This window comes from Garra rufa, chromosome 18 (genome assembly GCF_049309525.1).
Source record: "Garra rufa chromosome 18, GarRuf1.0, whole genome shotgun sequence".
NCBI classification, from domain to species: domain Eukaryota; kingdom Metazoa; phylum Chordata; class Actinopteri; order Cypriniformes; family Cyprinidae; genus Garra; species Garra rufa.
The window spans coordinates 37,157,968-37,172,684 of NC_133378.1; the positions used below are offsets into that span (position 1 = coordinate 37,157,968).

The window sequence follows — 14,717 nt, forward strand, 5'->3', positions numbered from 1 at the left end:
CAACTAAGCACTTCTGTGTTGACAGCAGGTTTCTTGTGGTGTTATTTCGCTTATGGTGTTGAAATGTCATTATAAAAATGATGCAAAAGGTGGAAATATTATGAAAGCAAAAAAATATGTAGTGCAGATGAAATGGCTCACATTTGTTGATGGTGCTGGTGGGGTCTCTTTCTGTGACTGAGGAACAAACATTAAGGCAATAAATACCACGCATCATCTGTATTTAGGACAGTAAGCATACACTAAATTATTTGTTTAGACATAAATTGTATTTCTTTGTATTGTTTTATTTATAAATATATAAATCATGCTTGGATAAATAAGTAAAAATCAATCAATATTTTTTTTCTTATTTTTTATTTATTCATAAATGTATAAATGAATTAAGCATCCTTAGACAACTGAATAAATAAATAAATTTAATATGATTATTTTATATATATTTATTTAGGACAATAATCTTACAGTTTTTTGCATATAAATCTAAGCTTGAATTATTGAGTTATTTAGGCATAAATAGTTTTTCTTTATATTATTTATTTATAAATATATAAACCATGCTTAGATAAATGAGTAAAATAATAAATAAATAAATAAATTAATTAATTAATTTTCCACATGTTTCTGTGTATTTATTTATTTATAAATGTATAATGAATTAAGCATCCTTAGACAGAACAATAAATAAAATAAATGCATTTTTATTTGTTTGTTTCATATTTATTTATGACAATAATCTCTGCACATAAATCTAAGCTTTAATTATTTATTTATTTAGACATAAATCCTAAAATATATAAATTTATAAATTATGCTTTGATAAATAGGAAAACGATTCATAAACAAATACATCTTTCCATATTTTTCTATTTATGTATTACTTTATTAATTAATAAATGTATAAATGTATTAACTATCCTTACACAGAAAAATAAATAAATGCATTTCATATTTATTTTATATTAATGTGCTTATTTAATTGTTATATATTTATTTAGGACAATAATCTTACATGATCTTACATGTTTTATTACTATTATTATTATTTATTTTTGGAAAATAAATCTAAGCTTATTATTTATTTATTTTTTCATATTTTTTATATATATTTATTTATAAATATATAAATCATGCTTGGATAAATAAGTAAATCAATAAATAAAACAATAAATAAATAAAAAAATAAAAACATCCATACATTTCCCCATATTTATTTATTCATAAATTTATGCATAAATGTATAATGCATTCTTACATAAATAATGCCTGGTTAGAAAAATAAATAATCAATGCACTGTGTTTATTTTTATTATGTATTTATTCATACATTTTATAAATAAAATATCATATGCTTCAATAAGCTTTTAAATGTTGTGTTTATTTTAGATTCATTTATTTATACATTTATAAATAAAGCCTCTGTAAATAAATAAATAGTTCATTTATTGTATATTTATTTATAATGTTTTTATTAAAGCATTCTTGAATCAATCAATGAATGTATCATTTATTTCATATGTATTTATTCATAAATTTGTAAAAAATTTCATAAATACCATACATTTGTAAATATAAAGTTGTGAAAATATGTTAAATGTTGTATTTATTTGATTATTTAATTATTTATTCATAAATGTATAAAGTAAGCTTAAATAAATAAATATTATATAATATTTATGTATTTACACATTAATAAACCATTCTTCAATCAATCAATCAATCAATCAAGGTATTGTTTATTTTATATGTATTTATTCATAAATTTGTAACAATGTCATAAAATATCATAACTTGTAAAAATGTTATTAAATTAATTTAGTTATTAAATGTTGTATTTATATATATATTTATTCATTCATAAATTTAAAAAAAGGCCTACTTAAATAAATGTATTTTTTATAAATTTATAAAGCATAAATAAATACATAATGCATGCTTAAATAAATAAATGCATTGCATTAATTTTATATGTATTTATTTATAAATTTGCAACAATGTCATAAAATATTAACTTGTAAAAAAGTATTTATATTTATTTATTAATACATTTATAAATAAAGCCTGCTTAAATAACTAATTTAATAAATTTTTATTTTTTAATACATTTATAAAACATAATTAAATACACAATGCATTCTTAAATAAATAAATAAATTAATAAAAGCATTGCATTTATTATATATGTATTTATTTATACTTCTGTAACAATGTCATAAAATATCATTCATTAAAAAGTATTTATTATTTAATAAGTTAATAAATGTTGTGCTTATTTTATATTTATTTATTTAAAAAATATAAATAAAGCATGCATAAATAAATATTATATCCATTGTATATAAGAATGTAAAGCATTCTTAAATGAAATAAATGAATGAATGAATGAATGAATGAATGAATGAATGAATGAATGAATAAATGAACGAATGACGAATTCTGATAAACAGAATTTAGGCTGTTACAATAAAAATAAAATAAGCCCTATAATAATCACTAAAAACAATCTTATGCAAAAATAAAAAACCTTAAGCAGAAAGTATGTTAGAGGTACAGTAGACTGCTCTTATTAAAACATTATAATATTAGAAATAATATTATGACAATAATCTCAATCATTAAAAATCATAATATAATATAATATAATATAATATAATATAATATAATATAATAATCTCATGAATATAAACGAGTAATGTTGTGACAGGCAAGGCTTTATTACCTGTTCTTTTGAAGCATCTGGAGTGGCTTTGGCTTCTTTGCTTGTTTTGGTCGGAGTGACCTTCGCATGCAGAAAAGAGAACGGAGACACAGAAACATTAGAGTGACTGTGAAACACCATCAAAGTGGCATGTTTAAGCATATACTGCTCCTTCAGGTACTCCATATCTCCAAAAAAGGCCTATACTCATTAAAGATTGATATATCAAAATCTATCTTTTGTGAGGATAATGCCCGCCTGTCAAACCCAGACACAGTTGAGCCGGGCTGACTTTGCCACGGGCGCACAAAGAGCTCGCTGGCAGCGACCGATCCGAACATGTTTCTCCTATTGAGTCAGCCATTGTCCTCTGGAGATGGCGTAGGCCTTCCCGTGCTTTATCACAACTCCAACCGCACAGGCCTCCCTTGTGAGCTCACATTATGCAGCAAACAAAAGCCTGCCACAGTCTGACATGTCTAAAGGATTGATTTAGCAGAGTGCCAAGCTGAGTTTAACAGATTAAAGACGCAGTGTAACACATACCACAATGATGGAGTAAAAATGCATCATTGTAGTCTGGCGCAACAAGTCTAGATTGTTCAGTTGTAGACAAATATGCACTTGGTATTGCTGTAAATTACAGTAAATGCACACTGCATGCTTATATTTCTCACTTATATTAAAAGTGATAGTTCTAGCTCACATAAAAACGACAGTGCAATTCAAACTAAATTCAAAATTCAAGTCACTAGAAGCATTGAACCAAATACAGCAATACTTACAAATGTTTTGAAAAAGTTCATAACTGTCTTTTCTACTGCTTTGACCTCCTCTGATGGGTTATTTTCGTCTGCGGCTTCCACAGGACTGGGTTCGAGAGCTTCAGCCTCCGGCTCGGGCTCTGGCTCAGGCTCTGCGCTGGTCTTTATGTCCACTGGATCCTATAGACAAATCCAGAGAATGTGTTACAACCCTTACAGCTGATGTGCAATAGATGCATTGAAATAGGGGCACAATTCCATCCATGCCTCTGCCTACTCGAGCCAGCGGCAACAATCATCCTTTTATTAACGCCTGTTTTCCCCCCTCACTCATTGATATTCAGCAATGTACTGGACTTCACGTCTGCGTGTGGTTTATCTGAGAGTCAAAATGTGTCATATTTATATTATACTGTTTGTGTTTTGGTGGTTGTATTTTAGTCGAAATCAGTTATGTTGAACGTATGACAGATGTAACTCGATAAAAGACGGTCGGTGATGACTGGTGTACGGTTACAGTAGGTCTTCGTTAGTTGTTAGATATTGTTTGCATTTCATGCAACTTTAAAACACAAACAAAAAAGACGAAACTAACACTTATGTCTGAGACGGTTAAACTACCAGTCAAATGTTCAAAATAATTAAAATACATTGATATTTTGTACTAATTCATAACTGTTCTTGAAAGAAGTATTTAGATTTTATATATATATATATACACATACACGCACACACTCTATACATGCATCTCAATAAATTAGAATGTCGTGGAAAAGTTCATTAATTTCAGTAATTCAACTCAAATTGTGAAACATGACTTCAATGCACACAAACTGAAGTAGTTTAAGTCTTTGGTTCTTTTAATTGTTATGATTTGGCTCACATTTAACAAAAACCCACCTGTTCACTATCTCAACAAATTAGAATACTTCATAAGACCAATAAAAAAACATTTTTGGTGAATGGCTGGCCTTCATTTACGTATGTTAATTTACTGTATATGTACTCAATACTTGGTAGGGGCTCCTTTTGCTTTAATTACTGCCTCAATTCGGCGTGGAGGTGATCAGTCTGTGGCACTGCTGAGGTGGTATGAAAGCTCTGGTTTCTTTGACAGTGGCCTTCAACTCATCTGCATTTTTTGGTCTCTTATTTCTCATTTTCCTCTTGACAATACCCCATAGATTCTTTAAGCAACTTGGGCTATGAGCTTCTCCACCCTTCCTCCAGACTCTAGGACCTTGGTTTTTCAAATGAAATACAAAACTTGCTCTCATCTGAAAAGAGCACTTTGGACCACTGGGCAACAGTCCATTTCTTCTTCTCCGTAGCCCAGGTAAGATGCCTCTGACATTGTCTGTGTTTCAGGAGTGGCTCAACAAGAGGAATACAACAACTGTAGCCAAATTTCTTGACACGTCTGTGTGTGGTTGCTCTTGATGCCTTGACCCCAGCCTCAGTCCATTCCTTGTGAAGTTCACCCAAATTCTTGAATCGATTTTGCTTGACAAGCCTCTCAAGGCTGCGGGTCTCTCTGTTGGTTGTGCATCTTTTTCCTTCCACCCAACTTTCTGTTAACATGCTTGGATACAGCACTCTGTGAACAGCCAGCTTCTTTGGCAATGAATGTTTGCGGCTTAACCTCCTTGTGAAGGGTGTCAATGATTGTCTTCTGGACAACTGTCAGATCAGCAGTCTTCCCCATGATTGTGTAGCCTAGTGAACCAAACTGAGAGACCATTTTGAAAGCTCAGGGAACCTTTGCAGGTGTTTTGAGTTGATTAACTGATTGGCATATCACCATATTCTAATTTGTTGAGTTTGTGAATTAGTGTTTTTTTGTTAAATGTGAACCAAAATCATCACAATTAAAAGAAATTCAGTCTGTGTGCATTGAAATTATTTATTTACAATTTCCTGTTATTATCAATGATGAAAGATATGGTTAATTGATTTCCTAATTAAAATAAGATCATTATTATTAAAGATTTTAATTTAATAATATTTTTGTGGAGACCATTTTTTTTTATTAAAATAAGATTATTATTAGAGATTTTAATATAAATATAAATGTCTTCCTTAAATATGTGTGTGTAATTTCCTGTTATTAACAATGTTGAAAAACGTTTTTGCTGCGTAATATTTTTGTGGAGACTGTTAACTTTTTTATTTATAAATCTAAGATTATTATTACATATTTTAATAAGAGTATACATTTTTTTCCTTATTTTCCATATTCCAATTTTCTTTTGTTATTATAATTAATTTTATTAATATAAGATTATTATTATTACTATAACAGATTTTAATATAAATATTTCTCTCTCTCTCTCTCTATATATATAATGCAATTTCCTGTTATCAATGTTGAAAACAGCTTTTGCAGCTTAATATTTCTGTAAAGATCATTAATAATTTATTAAAATAAAATAATAATAATAATAATTATTATTATATAAACATAGTTTAACCTTTTTTTCCCAAATAATATGCAAATTAAAAAAATGCTAATTTAAGATTGTTTATTTATTAATTAAAATATATTTTTTAATACAGATTTTAATTATATGTGTGTATATATATATATATATATATACATATATATATAAATAAATTTTATATAATAATAATAATAATAATAATAATAACAACAATAATAATAATAATAACAATTATTATTATTATTAATACCAATTTAGAAAGGACACATTTATTGATCAAAATTGTCAGTAAACACATTTATGTTACAAATGCTTCTTTTAATTCAAATAAATGCTGTTCATTGAACTCTCTCTTCATCAAAAAGTCTTAAATTACTTTATTTTTGTTCCCATTCAAATATTAGGCAGCAAAAACGGTTTTCAACATTGACAATAATAATATCCATTATTAAAAATTTAGAACTGATAGTAATTGACAACAATTAAAGCACCATATTATAATGAATAAGAATAAATAACAAATATGATATACTCAAAAAACAAACAAACAGTTATTTTAAATTGTAATAATGTTGTAAAAATTGTAATCAATTATTACTGCTTTTAATGCAAATTTGGTCAAAAATAAGAGACTTCTTTCAAAAACATAAAAAAAAATCCAAATTATTTCAAACTTTTGACTGGTAGAAGTAAACAGAGACAAAACAATAAACCAAGAAACCAAAGAAAGTGTCAACATCATCTTCAGGAACAAATCTGGTAGTTAATTCTGTGTTAATCAATGACCAGAATCTTGAAGAAAGGAGCTTGTATGTTTACATCTTGAGTGAATCACATGCGGTGAGTTTGTCCATGTTGCGGCTTTCTCGTCCAGTGATCATCGGTATTACAACTGACCTTATTTGGAAATGTGAACTCATCCGGGCAAAGCTCAATTCTGATATGAACAGTGCTTTTCACAGCACATACATCAACACTAAGCGCCTCATATGACGCATCTTTTAAAACCTTTGTGCATGCGGACCTCAGTTGGGAAAGCAGTTGAGTAGAATCAGCAGAATTACATTTACTTCTAGCAAGCACAGGTTCTTCTAAACATCCAGAGATGTTCAGTGGTCGGACTGGTTCCTCAATAACGACCCAGCTTTCCTCATCTAAAGCCACCGGTCCATTAGCAGCTAAGATGAACATGAAAGGGGCAGGAGCGATTTCTTCTTCGGCGATTAGTGCTGGTTCCACAAATGTTGATAATGGTTCTTCTGTGACGACCAATGTCTCCTTGAACTTCTTTCTCTGAAGTTTCTCTGATTCTTCTGCATCAAGGCTTTCTTGCTCCTGAGTGATCTGCAAGATTTCCTCAACAATATCCGCAATTTCTTCAGCAACCAGCAATGGCTCTTCAGCTCCAACGACTGGTTCCTCAACTTCGACTTTGAAGGTATCAACTGCTAATTTTACAACTGAAGACACATTATCAGCCTCATCGGCTAATTTTGTCAGTTCATCGTTGAGCTGGTTCTCACATGCTTGTTCCTTTTCTTCTGATATTATGCTTTCAACAAGTTGTATAAGCTCTTTGTCTTCTCTCAAGGCCTTTTCAGCATCCTCAGCCTTTGGTTCTTCATCTTCTGCAACCTTAGCATCATCTGGTGCACCTTCAGACTTCACAAGTCCTATATGCATCTCGCTGACTTTTCTTTTAACTGGCTCTTCAGCTGTTGGTTCTTCCACGAAAGCTACTGGTTCTTGTGTAGCAGGCAAATCTTGGATGATCTCATCCGCATTTGAGGACCTCTTTGTCAATAAACCCGAACTTATGGGTTGCGCGGGAATGGCATCGACCAATTGCAGTTTGATCTTCTCTGCGACTTCCTCAAGAATCTCCTTTTGGTTTGCATTAATGAAGCCTTTGTCCTTTTGGAACGAAAAATTGGCATATGTGAATAAGAATGCACTACATTTGTGATTTATGAGGATTTGTTGTTACCTATCCAAAAATAATCATCGGCTAAAGCAGAATTCGATTGCAACACGTTTCAAAAACATACTAGAGCATTCTTGATTTTATTATGAATGTATGACGGTGTTTCAGTGGCACGTTAAAAATTATGAGATTAAAATTGAAACTTTGAGAAGAATAAAGTCGAAATGACAAGAAGAATAAAGTCGAAATTATGAGAATAAAGTTGAAATATTTCGAGAATAAAGTCGAAATTACGAGAATAAATTCGAAATGACAAGAATAAAGTCGAAATGTTTCGAGAATAAAGCCTACATTTTTTTGAGAATAAAGCTGAAATGTTTCGAGATTAAAGCAGAAATGTTTCGAGAATAAAGTCAAAATGTTTCGAGAATTAAGTCGAAATTACAAGAATAAAGTCGAAATGTTTTGAGAATGAAGTCGAAATGTTTTGAGGATAAAGACGAAATGTTTCAAGAATGAAGTCGAAATTACGAGAATAAAGTCGAAATGTTTTGAGAATAAAGTCAAAATGTTTGAAGAATAAAGTCAAAATGTTTGAAGAACAAAATTGAAATGTTTCGATAAAAGTCAAAATGTTTCTAGAATAAAGTCGAAATATTATGAGAATAAAGTTGAAATGTTTGAAGAATAAAGTTGAAATGTTTGCAGAACAAAATTAAAATGTTTCGAAAAAAGTCAAAATATTTCTAGAATAAAGTCAAAATATTATGAGAATAAATTATGAAAAAAGTCAAAATGTTTTTTTAAAAAAGTCTAAATGTTTTGAGAATAAAGTCGAAATGTTTCAAGAAAAATCAAAAAGCTTCAAGAATGAAGTCGAAATTATGAGAATAAAGTCGAAAAGTTTCAAGAATTAAGTTAAAATGTGTTAAGAATAAAGTTGAAATTACAAGAATAAAAATAAAATTTTTGGAGAACAAAGTTGAAATGTTTCGATAAAAGTCAAAATGTTTCTAGAATAAAGTCAAAATATTACAAGAATAAAGTTGAAATGTTTGGAGAATTAAGTTGAAATATTGCGAGAATAAAGTCGAAATGTTTGGAGAACAAAGTGGAAATGTTTTGAAAAAAAAGTGGAAATGTTTTAAGAATAAAGTCGAAATATTACAAGAATAAAGTTAAAATGTTTGGAGAATAAAGTCGAAATGTTTTGAAACTAAAGTCGAAATGTTTTAAGAATGAAGTCGAAATATTACAAGAATACAGTCAAATATTTTGAGAATAAAGTCGAAATGTTTATTAAAGCAATTAAAACTATAATATTTTGAGAGCACAGCCTGTTCAGGCAAATGGCCCGGATTGTGAGCACCAGGAGAAGTTGTCAGGCCACAGGAATTTATTTGAAGACATGTGGGATTATTAGCAGATTATTATTAGCACGTGTTATACTCGCAGGGACAGTATGGTTGGAAATAATATTTCACATCTTCGATTGCTCTCATTAGGCCTATTTGTAGTGCGCCAGCCACCCAATAATTGCAATAAGCTTTGTGCTTTTAGTACTTTTAATAGAAAACAAAGTCTTAAACTTTCAAAATCTGTCAGTTTTATAGCAAAATACAAACAATGTGTCTTGCAATGTGTTTTTCACTCTTTAATGTGTTGTGTGACAGATAGCTGTATTCATGTGAATCAATCGTCTTTTTGATTACAATGAGAAATATTTCAACATTGTAATGTTGTATAAATTGTAAAGTTGTATTGTTGTCTTTTCTGAGGTATATAAGTGACGATTTACAAGTTTTATTCACTGTATAAAAGAGTAAAATGACTGAAAATCCTATTTAACATCTTCCATTCATTATACTTTGTTGCTTTTAGTATAACACAGTTCAGCTTTTTCAAGAATAAAGTCAAAATTACAAGATTTACGAGAAATGTACAACTTTATTCTCGAAACATTTTGACTTTATTCTCATAATTTCAACTTTATTCTCTATATATTTAGACTTTATTCTCATAATAATTTTTTTAACTACATATTCCAACATAAAATATTTTTTTTCTGTCCACACTAATAGCAAAAATACTGTCCAATGCGACTAATCATAGCCAATAAATAAATATTTGATGTTTAAAATACAGACAAGGTTTTACAATGGACAAGGGAGCAGCTGGGAAAATAGTTAAAACAAAAATTAAAATGTACTCAAACATTTACATTTTGGATGGTTTTAAGGTGTTTCTTCTTTGAAACAGATTTTGAAAATGTATCATTACATCACTTGCTCATCAATGGTTCCTCTGCAGTGAATGGGTGCCGTCTGAATGAAAGTCCAAACAGCTGATAAAAACATCACAATAATCCACAAGTAATCCACACCACTCCAGTCCATCTATTAACATCTTGTAAAGCCAAAAGCTGTGTGTTTGTAAGAAACAAATCCGCCATTAGGGCATTTTAAACCTCAAAACATTGCTTCTGGCCAAAATATGAGTCCATAATCCAATAAAGCTTCCTCCAAAGAAAACGTCCATCCCCTTTTATCTTCTAACATCAACATATTTAAACTTTTTGTCTGTTTTGGCTTGCAAACAGTGCTTGATCTGTGCATATTTCTCTCCTGATTCAGGCAAGACAACTTTTACACTGATAAAGGACTTGTATTTTAGCCAGAAGCGTTTGAAATTAAACATCTAAATGAATGATCTGTTTCTTACAAACAAGCAGCTTTTCACTTCACAAGTCGTTGATTAAGAATCCACCCATTACAGTAGCGGCTACTTTAAAAAGTACAGTATTCTATTTTTTTTTTTGTACTCCTCCTTGAAAATTGATCAGATTCTTCTCAAAATTGGCTCAGATGATCTCTGGCCTCTGGAGCTGCATGGAAATGACAGATTTTTTTTTTTTAATTCATCTTTGTTCAAAAGTTATGTCGCAAAGTTTACAAGGTTGACCCAAAATTGGTTCAGAGGCTATATATTGCCCAAACTTCGATTAATTGAAATAAAACTTGATTTGCTTCATCAACACCATGCCTTGAGGGTCTATGCCAAAGTTGGGAACAGCGCCACCTATGGGTCGTGAGATGACATTTTTTTTGTTTATAACCTTTGAACAGTTAGTCAGAAAATCATTATACTGGTGTCTGATTTTGGTTCATGCCAAATCTGAGGATATCAATATTGTCAGGATCGGCTGAACCATGTGTTTGCCATTTTGAAATTTGACATAACTTGCAATATCTTTTGAACCATTTGACATATCTACACAAACATCAATAGAGACCATCAACACAATGTCCTGGAGGTACCTTAGAAGTATGAAGACAGCGCCACCTACAGCTCCAGAGATATAACTATTTATTTACAAAACGCTCATAACTTTTGAAAACATTGTCCAAATTATTTTGCCCATAATCGCTGCTTGCAGCTATATTTTTACTTTTTTCCAGAGAGTAAAAACTAAATTTAATTGCATTTTGCTTAAAACAAGACTAAATATCTTATGTCATTTTGCTTATCTAACAAAAATGCATCTTAATTTAAGATTTGTTTTAAATATTTTGACTAGAAACAAGAAAAAAGCCTTTTTTTCTGCAATGGACAGAGGATCCATTGGTGAGTAAGTGATGTAATGCTACATTTCTTCAAATCTGATCAAGAAACAAACTCATCTACATCTCGGATGTCCTGACATTAAGTACATTTTTATTATTGTAACTTCTACTTACAGGCTGCACGTCGTTCAGATCCAACGCTTTGGCCAGTGCGTCAACTACATCCTCGATTTCTGCTGCATGTTTCACGGTTTCGCTCTTCTTTTTGAACATTTTACCAAAGAAGCCGGACACCTCATCTCCACTGGGCTTTGGGGCTTTATTAGATGGTTCTGGAACTGTTGCGACTGCTGTTTTTGGCTCAGGGGTCGTTTCCACATGCGCAGATCCATTGGGTTTACTGCTGTCTACCTCCTCTTTTTCTGGTGGTTTTGGTTGATCTGTGACAGGCGCTGGTGGGGTTTCACTTTTTTGCTCCACTGCTGCTTTTTTCATCATCTCTATACCAAAGAAAACAAAAGAAATGATGTATGCAATGCACAGGAACAATAATATATATTGCCTTCAGCTATAATATGATTATCATTTTGTCCAGTCATAAATCATAATACACACCCACTTCTTATACACACTTGACGTTCTGAAGAACAAATGAGGTTACAGTCAAAATAACAGCACAATAACAGAACAAAACTGCTCAATGCATATGCATTTGCATACCTGCATAAAGTGCATTTCTGTTCTTATTTCTATGTGCATTGGACAACTTTCATTGAATTATAATATGTGTATGAACAAATGCATGCATCTGCATTCTATTGTTTATACAGTTGAGGTCAAAAGTTTGCATACGCCTTGCAGAATCTGCAAAATGTTAATTATTTTACCAAAATAAAAGGGATCATACTAAATACATGTTATTTTTTATTTACTACTGACCTGAATAAGATGCATTTTGCAGAACATGCATTTTGTATGATCCCTCTTATTTTGGTAACAATTTGCAGATTCTGCAAGGTGTACGTAAACTTTTGACCATAACTGTATCACTAACATTTAGCAATAAAGGAGCATGGAAAATGTACTTGTGTGTGTGTTTAATTTCTATGAAAGGCTTTGAGAAAGTGTTAGCAACAACAAAATAGCAATGCACACAAAATGCAAATTAAACATTGCTTTATCCACCAAGCATCTGACTACAACACCCAAAGTTTATACAGAGCTTTGAGTCATGTTCTCAATTGTTGGCTGACTAAGTTAATCCAAACAATGTGCTGTAAATGCCTGCCATTTCAGCTTGATACTCTCATAGAGCCTTACAGATCAAATAACGAGGGGAGAGAAATATAGTCACATTAACAGAATAAATGTGCAGTATATTGTATACATACCAGGTTCAGCAACATCTGGAGCTGGTACTGCATGTCCATTCAGTTCTCCATTTTGGACTTTTTTCTCAGTGTTTGCCTGGTAAATGATTTGTACAGTTAGTTTTATGATGTTCTGTTGTTTTTGTATTAATTATTTTGTATTTAGCTTTATTTTTGTATTTTTCTAAAGTAGTTAAAGTTTTGGCAATTTTGTTGTGTGTTTTTGTCATTGTTAAAAAATTAGTTTTATATAAATAATTAGAATTTTAGAATTTAGAATTTTATTTCAAGTTAAACTAAATGTTGCTTGGGAAACTAGCTAATTTAAAATAAGTTTAGTTTTTTAAACTTTTTATTTCAGTATTTTTTATTTCAAGTAACAAAAAATATTTTTACGGTATGATTTTTCTTTGCGGAGTTGTCTCAGTAAACATTACGCTATCACATGATTGTATTTAGCAAGAAAAAACAAAAAAAAATAAAGTTTCTAATGACAAAATTAAATTGGAAATAGAGTGTTATAATAATTCGTATTAATTTATAATTCATAATTTATAACCCGCCTTTCTGAATAACGATTTCACACAAATATCTACCAAAACAAACACATATTGGGCATAAAATGTCATTGCTACATTGAACATTTTTGCTATCATCTAGCTAATTTGAACAGAAATTGTTTTTAGGACTACAAAGAATATTTGCACTTTAAACTATATATTCATGATGTTGCTAAAATGGCAGACAAATATCACTTAAAATATTGATGTTGCAAAATAAAGCAATTATAATATAAAATAATTTAAAAAAAAAATGAAAAAAAGAAAATCTCACCTTCTGCCGTTTTTTCTGGGTTGAATGCTCGTTTCCCATGGTCACTTCAAGTCAGCAACTGAAAATATTTATATATTTATATAAACATGCATATGATGAAAACATGCACAAAACAATTGTTCAAAAGTCTGTTACACGAGTTAAATTCAGTCATATCACTAAAATCCCATTAGGAAACATTATAGATCGAGTAGTTTATGACTTGTTTTTGTAAAGGCTGTAAATTTAATCCCATGCAGGAATGATAATTAAATACTAAAAGATATTTATGATTATTGTAACATATGCAGACCATTGCATATACAGATTTAAAATTATTTTTAAAAAAGGTATTTACCTTTCCACTGTCTTGTGTCCCAAACTGACAATTAAAGTCTGTGTTCAGTTTCCAAAGCTCGATTAAAGTAATCTCCAGCAGTCTGCTGTCTGTCAGCCCTTGTGTGTACACATATACCTGTCCTAACAGAGGGTGGGGCTCAAAACTGATTACCTTAAGGTACTTCTGAGACAAAACTGTGGATGAGACCTGGCCTGTGAACCTATTAGCACTGATGAACTCAACATCATGTGCTATTGTTTCTCACTGATGCGTTATTCCACCTAAATAAAGGTGATATGATTATCACACACATTAAAGATAAGGAATCAGACGACATCTACTCAAAACACTGAAGCAGAGAAAGTGTCCGACTGATCTGAGACCAGCTTTTGCGGGACAGCCTGTTTTGTAGGTGTGGTTGAGCCCAAACAGGATGTGTGTAGAGGATACATAGAAAGAGTTTATTTGCGCAGTGTGACTCTCATCCAGGGCTTGAGTACAGAGTACATGACAAGCTTACCAGCCTAAGCCTTTATTTATTTAATGATTGCTCACCTGCAGAATACAAGGGAAGGAACATGAAATACACTTAAGTGATGTGAAAAATGAAGAGTGCTGCTCTTTTGATCTTAAAATGCATCAAAGAATCCTGAAAGAATTCAGTTTCCACAAAAATATGAAGCAGCACAATGTTTTCAACAATGATAATAATCAGCATGCTAGGATCATGTGACACTGAAGAATAGAGTAATGATGCTGAAAATTCAGCTTTGCATCATGGGAATAAATTACAATTTGTAATAT

General features: G+C 30.7%; 1 protein-coding gene across 4 annotated transcripts in view; it reads right to left on the reverse strand.

Moving 5' to 3' along the window:
* LOC141291546 (uncharacterized) overlaps positions 1-14,281 on the reverse strand; it is a 19,236-nt gene extending 4,955 nt beyond the window's left edge. For 2 of the 4 annotated variants that reach the window (XM_073823701.1, XM_073823698.1), the window contains exons 1-7: positions 13,932-14,029; positions 13,595-13,652; positions 12,782-12,857; positions 11,565-11,890; positions 3,484-3,642; positions 2,720-2,779; positions 142-177 (exon numbers count right to left, since the gene is read on the reverse strand). In XM_073823701.1, coding sequence (XP_073679802.1) covers positions 142-177; positions 2,720-2,779; positions 3,484-3,642; positions 11,565-11,890; positions 12,782-12,857; positions 13,595-13,633 — 696 coding nt within the window. In that variant the 5' untranslated portion in view covers positions 13,634-13,652; positions 13,932-14,029. Of the gene's footprint in view, positions 1-141; positions 178-2,719; positions 2,780-3,483; positions 3,643-11,564; positions 11,891-12,781; positions 12,858-13,594; positions 13,653-13,931 lie in introns of all 4 variants that reach the window. The other 2 variants (XM_073823699.1, XM_073823700.1) reach the window with 2 other exon arrangements.
* Between the last annotated feature and the right edge of the window lie 436 nt (positions 14,282-14,717).